Genomic DNA, 11,744 nt, shown 5'->3' with positions numbered 1-11,744 from the left:
AATCAAAGATGGTTATGTTTCCTAACCACAGACATGTGTTGTCATTTGATTAACGGGATCACATCATTAGGAGAATGATGTGATTGACATGACCCATTCCGTTAGTCTAGCACTTGATCGTTTAGTATGTTGCTATTGCTTTCTTCATGACTTATACAAAGTTCCTACAACTATGAGATTATGCAACTCCTGTTTACCAGAGGAACACTTTGTGTGCTACCAAACATCACAACGTAACTGGGTGATTATAAAGGAGCTCTACAGGTGTCTCCGAAGGTACATGTTCAGTTGGCGTATTTTGAGATTAGGTTTTGTCACTCCGATTGTCGGAGAGGTATCTTTGGGCCCTCTCGGTAATGTACATCACTATAAGCCTTGCAAGCAATGTAGCTAATGAGTTAGTTACGGAATGATGCATTACGTAACGAGTAAAGAGACTTGCCGGTAACGAGATTGAACTAGGTATTGGATACCGATGATCGAATCTCGGGTAAGTAACATAGCGATGACAAAGGGAACAACGTATGTTGTTATGCGGTTTGACCGATAAAGATCTTCGTAGAATATGTAGGAGCCAATATGAGCATCCAGTTTTCGCTATTGGTTATTGACCGGGAACAGTTCTAGGTCATGTCTACATAGTTCTCGAACCCGTAGGGTCCGCACGCTTAACGTTACGATGACAGTTTTATTATGAGTTTATAAGTTTTGATGTACCGAAAGTTGTTCGGAGCCCCGGATGTGATCACGGACATGACGAGGAGTCTCAAAATGGTCGACACATAAAGATTGATATATTGGAAGCCTATATTTGGATATCGGAATTGTTCCGGGTGAAATCGGGATTTTACCGAAGTACCGGGGGGTTACCGGAACCCCCCCGGGGGTTATTGGGCCTACATGGGCCCTAAGGGAGAAGAGGAGAGGAGGCAAGAGGTGGGCTGCGCCCCTTCCCCTCCCTAGTCCGAATAGGACAAGAAGAGGGGGGCGGCGCCCCCCCCCCCTTTCCTTCCCCTCCTCCTCCTCCTTCCCCCCTTCTCCTTCTCCAACTAGGAAAGAAGGGAGTCCTACTCCCGCTGGGAGTAGGACTCCCACTTGGCGCGCCCTCCTTGGCTGGCCGCCCCCTCCCCCTTGGCTCCTTTATATACGGGGGCAGGGGGGCACCTCTAGACACACAAGTTGATCTTCGTGATCGTTCCTTAGCCGTGTGCGGTGCCCCCCTCAACCATATTCCACCTCGGTCATATCGTTGTGGTGCTTAGGCGAAGCTCTGCGTCGGTAGAACAATATCATCGTCAGCACGCCGTCGTGCTGATGGAACTCATCCCCGACACCCTGCTGGATCGGAGTTCGGGGATCGTCATCGAGCTGAACGTGTGTTGAACTCGGAGGTGCCGTACGTTCGTTACTTAGATCGGTCGGATCGTGAAGACGTACGACTACATCAACCGCGTTGTCATAACGCTTCCGCTTATGGTCTACGAGGGTACGTGGACAACACTCTCCCCTCTCGTTGCTATGCATCACCATGATCTTGCGTGTGCGTAGGAATTTTTTTGAAATTACTACGTTCCCCAACAGGCTGCACCTTCACGCGCACCGGAGATGGTGGCGATGGCCACATCTGATGGAGCAAACCCTCCATCAGCAACTCGATCTTACGGATGAATTCTTCATCCATTACCGTGGCCTCCGAGAGGAGTCGGGACCGCTGCTGCGGCGTCAGCTCCGGCTGATGCTATGGGGCCTGGTCCTCCTTGTCGCCAGAGGAGATGACAATGTCCTCCTGGGCGGAGGTGCCGGCCACCGTGGATGCCGAAGGGCCCGGAGAGCGACGGCGACGTCGCCAAGAACCATCGGAGGAAGAGCTTCTGCCGATGCCGCCTGCTTGCGCGGAGCACCATGACTTCGACATTGCTTCTGGGATCGAAGAGGAGGAGGGCTCGGCGAGGTGGGTAGGGAAGGCGGAGGAGTGCGGCAGTGTTGCGGGAGGGGCATTGAGGCTCTGTGCTTCGCCGGAGCACGACTTATAAAGCCGCGTCCAGGCCATGCGAAGGGGCAGTCAGTCCGCTTCAATGCGGCGCAGCGGCCGGAGTTTGTTCCTCGGGAAGCTGCATCTGCATTGAAGCGGCGGCTCCCGAGAGGTCGCGTCGGTCAGCGCCACCCTCCGTCCCTCCAGTAACACCGTTGCATCAATGTCGTCTGCTGCGTGTCCTGGGCTGGCATGAGTGCGGTGTGTTAAGCGGCGCGTGCATCAGAAGGAAAGCGCGAGGAGGGGCGTTTGGTTTTTTGTGGGCAAGGGCGGTCAGAAGCCGGCTTGGGAGCGGTCCGGACTCGCGCAAAGCCCCCCATGTTTGTCTTCGGTTTATGGGAGAAATCGCGTCCAGATCGCGCCGCAGACTGATACAGAGTTACAGACCCACTTGGATGGCTTCCGCTGTCCGGACAGCATGGTCCGAACGCATGCGGGAGGTTTACGGGTCCGCTTTGGAGATGCCCTGAGACCTCGATGCAACGTGTAGGACATCCATCGTAGAGGGATTACTGTCCTAACTGAAGTCATCACTGTTGATTAGACTGATTTGTTTCTATGTGAGTCAGATGTTTGGATAAGAAGGTTGCCATTGCTTTTCTCTGTATTGTTTTATTTAGATGCCCTTTCTCTCGTTCTGGTGAGCAACATATTGCTAACAAGTTTGGGTAGCTCCAGTTTCGCGCTGTTCACAGCGTTCGCGCCTGCCCCAAATTCGTGGCGGACCAACAGAAATGGAAAGCCCGGACACGAGCTTCCGTGTGGGCAGAAGCAAGAAAGCTCGGATGTCACAGGTGGGGAACAAAGTAGGTCGCTTGCGGCACCATCACAGAGATCACATACACTTGTGTCATCCTAACTACCAGTACACGTAGGTTGTCTGGATTTCCAAATGAATCCATAATGCACCAACTTGTTATGCTGTCTTTGTTACTGGCACTGTCAGGAAATGTGCTTTAATTCAAAACTCTTAATATAGTATGGAGCAGTCCAATGCAGTGCAAGTTAGGGCCCGCTTGGATTAGCGTTTTCGCTTGTATCCGGCTGGTTTAGAATACAGACCTGGACTGGTCGTTTTGTTTCCAAGCAGAAAATTAGCTGTGACCGGTATTTTACATGTGTAAAATAAATACAGGTGTAAAAGTTTACACCCATTCCAAGCGGAGCCTTAGGTAAGTAACAACCATGGTTTTTACGGTGGTGGTTGGTAGATCTCGCCCCTTTGCAGGCAGCATCTCACCCATCGCACTCCGGGCGATTCATGTGAAACCGTGAGCCCGAGGTGTCCCCTTCACTCCAGTGTCAATTGGGTATGATGGGATTTTCCCATTTCAGTGCAAGTTGGGCACAATGGTCAGCAAGTAACCATGATGTTTACGGTGGCGTCAAGTAGATTTCGTGCAGAATTGACGTGTGGATCCTAAAACGTAATACTCTATGCCAGCCATCTTCGCTTGCTTGAGTCCCGGATGAGGCTACCTGTCTTTCTCCACATTTTTTGCGGTGCCACCACCTTGAGAGAGCTAGCTAGAAAGGTGGCACACTCCATGAGAAAGTTCAGGGCTAAGCATGCATCATGATGCAGGACAACTCTAGTAAGATCAGAAAGCGCAAAAGGGGCACCGAAACGGCAGGACGGTGCAACTCATGCCCGTCATAATTGGGGCAGAAAAGCAAGCAGCGAATGTGCAGGAGCGTTGCAGAGGCAGGAATTCATCAGCGAAAAGCAAGCGGCATGCAGAGCCCTCTGCCACATTCGCGCGCGCCCGGGCCTGTGCTGTGGCCGCCACCACGAGAGGAACCAATTGAGAATGGCATGGCATGGCATGCTAGGTGTGCAAGCCAAGCAAGCGTCTTCTCTCAGTGCGCCCTCTTTGCTTTGTGTTGTGCGCCAACGGACGACAGCTCGCCGGCCGGGATGAGTGCCGAGGCTTCACTCCTCAGCTCACCCCAGCTCTGCTGACTGCTACTCCATCCTGGGACACAAGGCCACTCCTCTCGGCTCAGCCCGTCCTTATTGGGACACCTGTGAGGCGTAAATGGAAAATCTGAGCCGATGATTGCCGTGACTGAGCACCGCAGAATTACCGGTGATCCGTACGGGCGTGCGCTGTCACTCACCGGGACGTGGAACTAGGAGGTGATTTGGAGGAACGGAGATCCAGTTGCAGATCCACACATCATTTTTAGAAGCGCAACACGCCCAGCCATCATGATGTAACATTTCCTGGGTAGTATTTAGGCGAGGTAGTTATTTTTGTATTGGATTAGCTCGAGTTGTTTGCAGTTTTCTAGCACGGTGAGCACGTCACAAGTGTGCCTAGCCTAGCGAAGCAGGCTGCTACCTACGTGTAACGTGCCTCGTGGAAAATGGGCACGCAAATTATTTCCCGGCGACAATTTTGCTCGAACAGGGGGCGGTGCTCTACGCTACTCCACCTTGCTAGTTTAGTTTTGGTGCGCTCCTGGGATAAGAGTACAGTTTACAATCTACTCCTTCACTCCACTCCACCTCACTTCACTTCAGTCTTGGAGTAGAAATCATGAAATACAGACGTGAATTGGTCATCTGATCTGGCCGCCTGGGGATGTGATCGCACCTGATCTGACCGGTCACCGCTATTTACTCCCGGCCCCTGCCTCCGCGCCTCGGTCGCTCGACCCGACCCGATCCACCGCGCAGCCCAGAGACTCGCCCTCGCGGATAAAAGGCGCGAGACCTCCGTCCCCTCACCGGTTAAGCCAACTCCATCTCCAACCCCCACCACCCCACCGAGCCAAAGCCTCCTTCCACCCGTCGTCCACCGTGATGTCATCCTCTTTCACGGCTCCCCCGCCGCGGCACGCCGACGACCCCGGCACCTCCGTGGGCTCGTGCATCCTCATCATCCTCGGGCTCTTCGCCTTCGTCTTCGTCGCCTCCTGCTCCATCAGCGCCTGCCTCGGCCGCCGCGAGCGCGACCGCTCCAGCCGCACGCGGCCGTCTCCCCCGCCGTCGCCGCTGCCCGGGACGCACCGCCAAGACGACGACTGGACGGCGGAGGGGAAGAAGGATCTGATCGAGTCGCTGCCCCGGTTCACGATGGCGTCCGCGCTGGCGGCGCTGCCCAAGAGCTCCCCGGACTGCGCCGTCTGCCTGTCGCCCTTCAGGCCCGAGGCCGAGCTGCGGCTGCTCCCGGCGTGCCGCCACGCGTTCCACGCCGTCTGCGTCGACGCCTGGCTCCGCACCACCCCGACCTGCCCGCTCTGCCGCGCCACCGTCGCGCCCCCGCACCCCTCCATCGCCGCCCTCCTCGCCGCCGAACAGCCGCCGCCGCCGCCGGAGCCTGCTGCCGCGAGGGGCAGGGACCGCTCCAGGAGGTTCCGCGTCGAGATGGGCAGCGTCAGCAGCCGCGGCGGGTCGCCCGCCACTTCCACCGCCAGCGACGACAGCCGCACCTACTCGCTCGGATCCTTCGAGTACCACATCGACGAGGAGGTCGAGGCCGTCGTGTCCCGCATGGTGCGCGCTGCGGCCAGGGCCGACACCATCAAGGACGAGAAACCAGCAGCCCAGGTGTCGCCGTCGCCGTCGCCGCCCGGCGAGGCGGTGGCCGAAGCGGCAGGGACGCCGCCGCGCGGATGGCTGCGGGAGTACATGGACCGCGTGGCCTCCTCGGCGTCATCCTTCTCCTACTCCTTGTCGGCCCGGTGGAGCCAGAGCCAGCAGGGCCAAAGGCAGGAGGAGCCGTGGCTGTGGGACGCAGAGGCGGCAACAGTGCCGCCGCCGCCGCCGCCACCGGGGTCGGACGAGGAGGTGGAGACGACGTTCATGGTGCTGTACCGGTGGATCGCCGCCGTCTGAACTGAACATAATGAGTGAAAGTGCCGGGGGCCGTCGTCAGGTCAGGTGATCCAATGTTTTGGAAGCTTCTGTTGACCCTGGCACAGAATGTAGGTGCACATAGGAGTTCGGATCTTGGAACCTGAGCAGAGAATTGCAGGCAAGGGTAGATTTGTTCCTTTCTTTTCTCTAGACTAGTTTTTACCTTGCCATGGATGTAGCTGTGCCATGGAGTATGTGCGTGTGTGTCGCGACTAGCAACGTGTCAGTCTAGGTGCCACCATGCAGTCTTTGCCTCAAAGGCAGACGGGGAAATGGTGCTGAAAATTGGGATCAAAATCCCTTGGATTGGTTGGCTCTACTCTTGCAATGTTATAATATCGTATATCTAATATCGGATTCTTAGGGTTAAAAGTAAATGCAATTGATATCCGTCAGGAGAACTAGACAGTAATCTAGTGACAAGGGTCGCAGTGACGCACCATGCGCCCATAGTTCGACTTAGGCCGGAGCGGATTTCTGGCGCCTTATCCGGATGAGCTCTATCTATAAAATATGTCATGGGTTCTAATGCTCACATATCTAGTTTTTTATTGATATCCGTCGGACTGGCGAAGGGCATGAACTTCTAATGCTCACATATCTAGTTTTTTTATTGATATCCGTCGGACCGGCGAAGGGCATGAACTGATTACTGAATTTATTCACTATATTCTTTGAATGTGGTGATGATCAATTCGAATGCCTTGGGTCGAAACAACATTGATGCCCGTCATGCTTAGTAAACAGCATCTCAGGGTTCAGATCTTGGAACCCTGTGCAAAGAATTGAAGGGCAAGGGTAGATTTGTTCTTTTATGTAGACTAGTTTTATCACAGATGTAGTTGTGCCAGATGTACTCCACTTATGTGTGTGTGTGTGGGGGGGGGGGAGGGGGGGGGTTGCGACTAGCAACGTGTCAGTCCAAGTGTCATCATGCCGTGTGAAGGGCGTGCACGGAGGGAGGGGGACCGAAAACTGAAATCTGTTGGATTTGTTCCCTCTACTCTTTCAATGTGGTGATATCTTATTCACATTCCTGACATTTGATATCGGTCGGGTTGGCAAAAGGCATGCACTGATTTTTGAATTTATTGGCTCTACTTTTTCGCTGTGATGATACCTAATTTTGGATTATTGAGCTAAAAGTATTGATATATCTCTCGAAAACAACAACAAATGATATTCGTTAGGCTGGAAAAAGAGATCCAATCATCCACTGAACTGAATAGCTAGTGAACACGTGGTACTGTACTGCTGTTTGAAAGCCCCCCACGGCCCCTCCCAATCACTCTCCCAGGAGCATAACAAGCAGAACCTAGGTCGCCGCCACCGGCCATTCCCCTCCTGCTCCCCTCCCCTTGCCATCATTAGCGGGCGCCGCCGAGCAAAGCCGGCAAAAGGTTTAACGATGACGGAGCCGTTTCTGTCGCGCCTTCGGAGGATCCAGAATGGGGGTTACTGATGGATTTGCTCATCGGTGGGCCAAGCTTTCAATTCGGGTTGGCAATAGGCACCCACCGACTATTGGATTTATTCGCACTATTCTCAACGTGGTGATATCCAATTTTGAATTCTTTAGGTTGAAATAACATTGATTCCGTCGGGCTGACAAAGGGCATCCACTGCATTGAGTAGCTAGCAAACACGGGAGGTGTCGTCTGCACCTGGCTTTTCAGTGCTCCACTGAGTCACAAGATAAGAAAGCACATACCACTTTCCAAAGTCATACACACCTAATTATGTTCACATGTTTCTCATGCACACATTTGGTCTTCAGCACAAGAAAGTCGCGGTTGCTATTGATAAATTTCCCGAGAAACGAATTGAAAGCTATCCTCACAGTTCGATCTTGGAACATGGGAAGAGAACTAAAGGGCAAGAGTTGATTTTTTTTCTTTCTATAGATTAGTTTTACCAGGAATGTAGAGTTGCCATATGTACTCAACTCATGTGTGTGTGTGTGTGTGTGTGTGTGTGTGGTGTGTGTGTGTGTGTGTGTGTGTGTGTGTGTGTGTGTGTGTGTGTGTGTGTGTGTGTGTGTGTGTGTTGTGACTAGCAACGTGTCAGCCCATGTGCCACCATGTAGTCTTTGCATGAAAGGGTCTAGCAAAGAAGGGAAACACTGATGAAAATTGTAATCCGTTGGATTTATTCGCTCCATTCATTCAGTGTGGCGATATCTAATCCTCGGGCACTGATATCCGTCGGGCTGGAAAGGGCATGCATTGATTCATGATTTATTTGCTACAATCTTTACAATGTGATGATATATATTTTTGGATTTTTGGGTTGAAAAAACAACGATGTACCTGGGAAAAACAACAACATTGATATCCATTGAGCTCACAAAGAGCATCCATTGATCCACAACATTGACTAACTAGCAAACACGCATAGATGTGATGGTACATAGAGCTGTCAGTACCCTCGTAGGGTGGCAAACATGGTCAGAAGTGCCAGAAGGGAGTTCGCACAAGCAGGTTACCCAGGTTTGGGCCCTCGATGAGAGGTAATACCCTACATCATGCTTCTGATTTGCATTCTTGGTGGACCACCCCATGCAAAGGGTATATAGTGGAGATGATGTATAAGGCTGCTGAGAGTACAATCTTTGGTCGTGGATGAGATTGACTAAAGGGCAAGAGTTGATTTGTTCTTTCTACAGATTAGTGTACCAGGGACGTAGAGTTGTCATATGTACTCAACTCATGTGTGTGTGTGTGTGTGGGGGGGGGGGGTTGTGACTAGCAACGTGTCAGTCCATGTGCCACCATGTAGTCTTTGCATGAAAGGGTCTAGCGAAGAGGGGAAAGACTGATGAAAATTGTAATCCGTTGGATTTATTCGCTCCATTCATTCAGTGTGGCGATATCTAATCCTCGGGCACTGATATCCGTCGGGCTGGAAAGGGCATGCATTGATTCATGATTTATTTGCTACAATCTTTACAATGTGATGATATATATTTTTGGATGTTTGGGTTGAAAAAACAACGATGTACCTGCGAAAAACAACAACATTGATATCCATTGAGCTCACAAAGAGCATCCATTGATCCACAACATTGACTAACTAGCAAACACGCATAGATGTGATGGTACATAGAGCTGTCAGTACCCTCGTAGGGTGGCAAACATGGTCAGAAGTGCCAGAAGGGAGTTCGCACAAGCAGGTTACCCAGGTTTGGGCCCTATGAGAGGTAATACCCTACATCATGCTTCTGATTTGCATTCTTGGTGGACCACCCCATGCAAAGGGTATATAGTGGAGATGATGTATAAGGCTGCTGAGAGTACAATCTTTGGTCGTGGATGAGATTGACTAAAGGGCAAGAGTTGATTTGTTCTTTCTACAGATTAGTGTACCAGGGACGTAGAGTTGTCATATGTACTCAACTCATGTGTGTGTGTGTGTGGGGGGGGTTGTGACTAGCAACGTGTCAGTCCATGTGCCACCATGTAGTCTTTGCGTGAAAGGGTCTAGCGAAGAGGGGAAAGACTGATGAAAATTAAAAATGCATTGGATTTATTCGCTCCACGCATTCAGTGTGGCGATATCTAATCCCCGGGGACTGATATCCATCGGGCTGGAAAAGGCATGCATGGATTCGTGATTTATTAGCCACAATCTTTACAATGTGATGATATCTCTTTTTGGATTTTTGGGTTGAAAAAGCAACGATGTGAAAAAGCAACACCATTGATATCCATTAGGCTCACAAAGGGCATCCTTTGATCCGTTGCATTGACTAACTAGCAAGCACGCATAGATGTGATGGTACTTAGAGCCATTAGTACCCTCACTAGGGTGGTAAACACGGTCAAAAGTGCCAGAAGGGAGTTCACACAAGCAGGTTACCTAGGTTCGGGCCCTCAATGAGAGGTAATATCCTACATCATGCTTCAGATTTGTATTCATGGTGGAGCACCTCGTGCAAGGGGTTTATAGTGGATATGGCCTTGCCAGCGCTCTGTGACTTGTTGCATTTATTTTGGTCTCACCGAGTTATGCAATCGGTCTCATCGAGTTGGCTTGACAGACTCTCTGTTGCTTATTGCTTCACTTTGGTCTCACCGAGTTGATGCAATCGGCGTCACCGAGATGGTGTTTTCCCTAAGCCCTAGCACATCGGTCCCACCGAGTTGTTCCACTCGGCCCCATCGAGATTCCTATTTCACATTTTTGAGCTGATCGGTGCCACCGAGATTAACTATTCGGTCTCACCGAGATGAGTAAATTGTGTGTAACGGTTGGATTTTCTGTGGAGACTATATATGCCCCTCCACCCCCTTCTCCATTTGTGAGAGAGCCATCAGAACGTGCCTAGACGTCCACCATACATTTTCAGAGAGAGAACCGCCTACTCATGTGTTGAGATCAAGAAAGTCCAACCCTACCATTTGAACCTTGATTTCTAGCCTTCCCCAAGTTGCTTTCCACTAAATAACTCTCTCACCATAGCCAAATCTGAGAGAGAGAGAGAGAGAGAGAGAGAGAGTTGTGTGTTGGGGAGACTATCATTTGAAGCACAAGAGCAAGGAGTTCATCATCAACACACCATCTATTACCTTTTGGAGAGTGGTGTCTTCTAGATTGGTTAGGTGTCACTTGGGAGCCTTCGTCATGATGTGGAGTTGAACCAAGAGGTTTGTAAGGGCAAGGAGATTGCCTACTTCGTGAAGGTCTACTCGAGTGAGGCAACTCCTTCGTGGTCGATGGCCATGGTGGGATAGACAAGGTTGCTTCTTCGTGGACCCTTCATGGGTGGAGCCCTTCGTGGACTCATGCAGTCGTTACCCTTCGTGGGTTAAAGTCTCCATCAATGTGGACATGCGATAGTACCACCTATCGGAACCATGCCAAAAATCTCCGCGTTTCCATTGCGTTTGCCTTGTCCAAACCCTCCCTTTACCTTCATATGCAATGTTGTACTTTCTGTTGCTATACTCTTAGAATTGCATGTGTAGGCTGATTGCTTGACTTGTGCTAATAGCTAAAATCTGTCCACAACTAAAACTGGGAAAAGGATAGAATTTTATTTGGTCAAGTAGTCTAATCACCCCCCTCTAGACATACTTTCATTCCTACAGCGTGTCCGTGTCCTCCCAGGCCCGCCCGTCATGGACATAGGCGCCCCTTTTTCTCCCCCTCCTCCCAGCCGCCCCAAACCCTACCGCGCCATCGTCGTTGTTGCCACTTTCTTGGTAACCTCCATCTCCAGCACGATGCCCCCTCCTCCTCCCACCTCACCCCACCACCTACCATGGCCTTTGTCTTAGTCGCGTCGTTGTCTAGCTGAGCCGCTGGATTTGGGCGCATATGGCCGCTTGATGTGTGTGCATCTGGCCACATATAGATGTGCCTACACTACAAGAAAAAGATACATCCATGAAATTTTGGGCCGAACAATTTTTTTTCGGTCATGCTTATGACACTTCTATGACGATAATTGTGACAAAACCCAGTATCATCATAGATGTGGTGGGCTCCTACTTCTATGACAAAAAATCATGACAGAAAATGGGCTTTTCATCCTGGGCAGGCGGAGATGCAGCTGCATGACATTCTTTGGGCCGCCCATGACGGAAAAAATCATGGTAGAAGCGAGGGCGAGGAAAATCTTGGGGAGTTCCTGGTTACGGTGGGTGGTCAGGGCCGAGCGATGCATGGAGGGATTGCACGTTTCTCTCGTACACGTATGTGCGTGGGTGCGAGGCGTTAGGCTCTAACTGAACCTGAGTAAGGCACTCGCTTACTGAACCCGAGCGGTTGCAATGTGTAAGTGCATCTAGTGCCACCCCTTATTGGTTTTGGAGTATTGATGACAAACTTGGTTGAGGGACCATT

At 51.3% G+C, this 11,744-nt stretch overlaps 1 protein-coding gene across 1 annotated transcript; it reads left to right on the top strand.

Annotated features, from left to right (window-relative positions):
- The first annotated feature begins 4,717 nt into the window (after window positions 1-4,717).
- On the top strand, window positions 4,718-6,247 carry LOC123042043 (E3 ubiquitin-protein ligase ATL4-like). The gene has a single exon (XM_044464572.1). The coding sequence runs from the start codon at window positions 4,842-4,844 to the stop codon at window positions 5,874-5,876; it is 1,035 nt and encodes a 344-aa protein (XP_044320507.1). The 5' UTR covers window positions 4,718-4,841; the 3' UTR covers window positions 5,877-6,247.
- Window positions 6,248-11,744: the final 5,497 nt, after the last annotated feature.

The sequence above is a fragment of the Triticum aestivum genome, chromosome 2B, assembly GCF_018294505.1.
Source record: "Triticum aestivum cultivar Chinese Spring chromosome 2B, IWGSC CS RefSeq v2.1, whole genome shotgun sequence".
NCBI classification, from domain to species: Eukaryota; Viridiplantae; Streptophyta; class Magnoliopsida; order Poales; family Poaceae; genus Triticum; species Triticum aestivum.
Note: the sequence above shows the minus strand (reverse complement) of the source record. Positions and strands in the feature narration are given on the sequence as shown.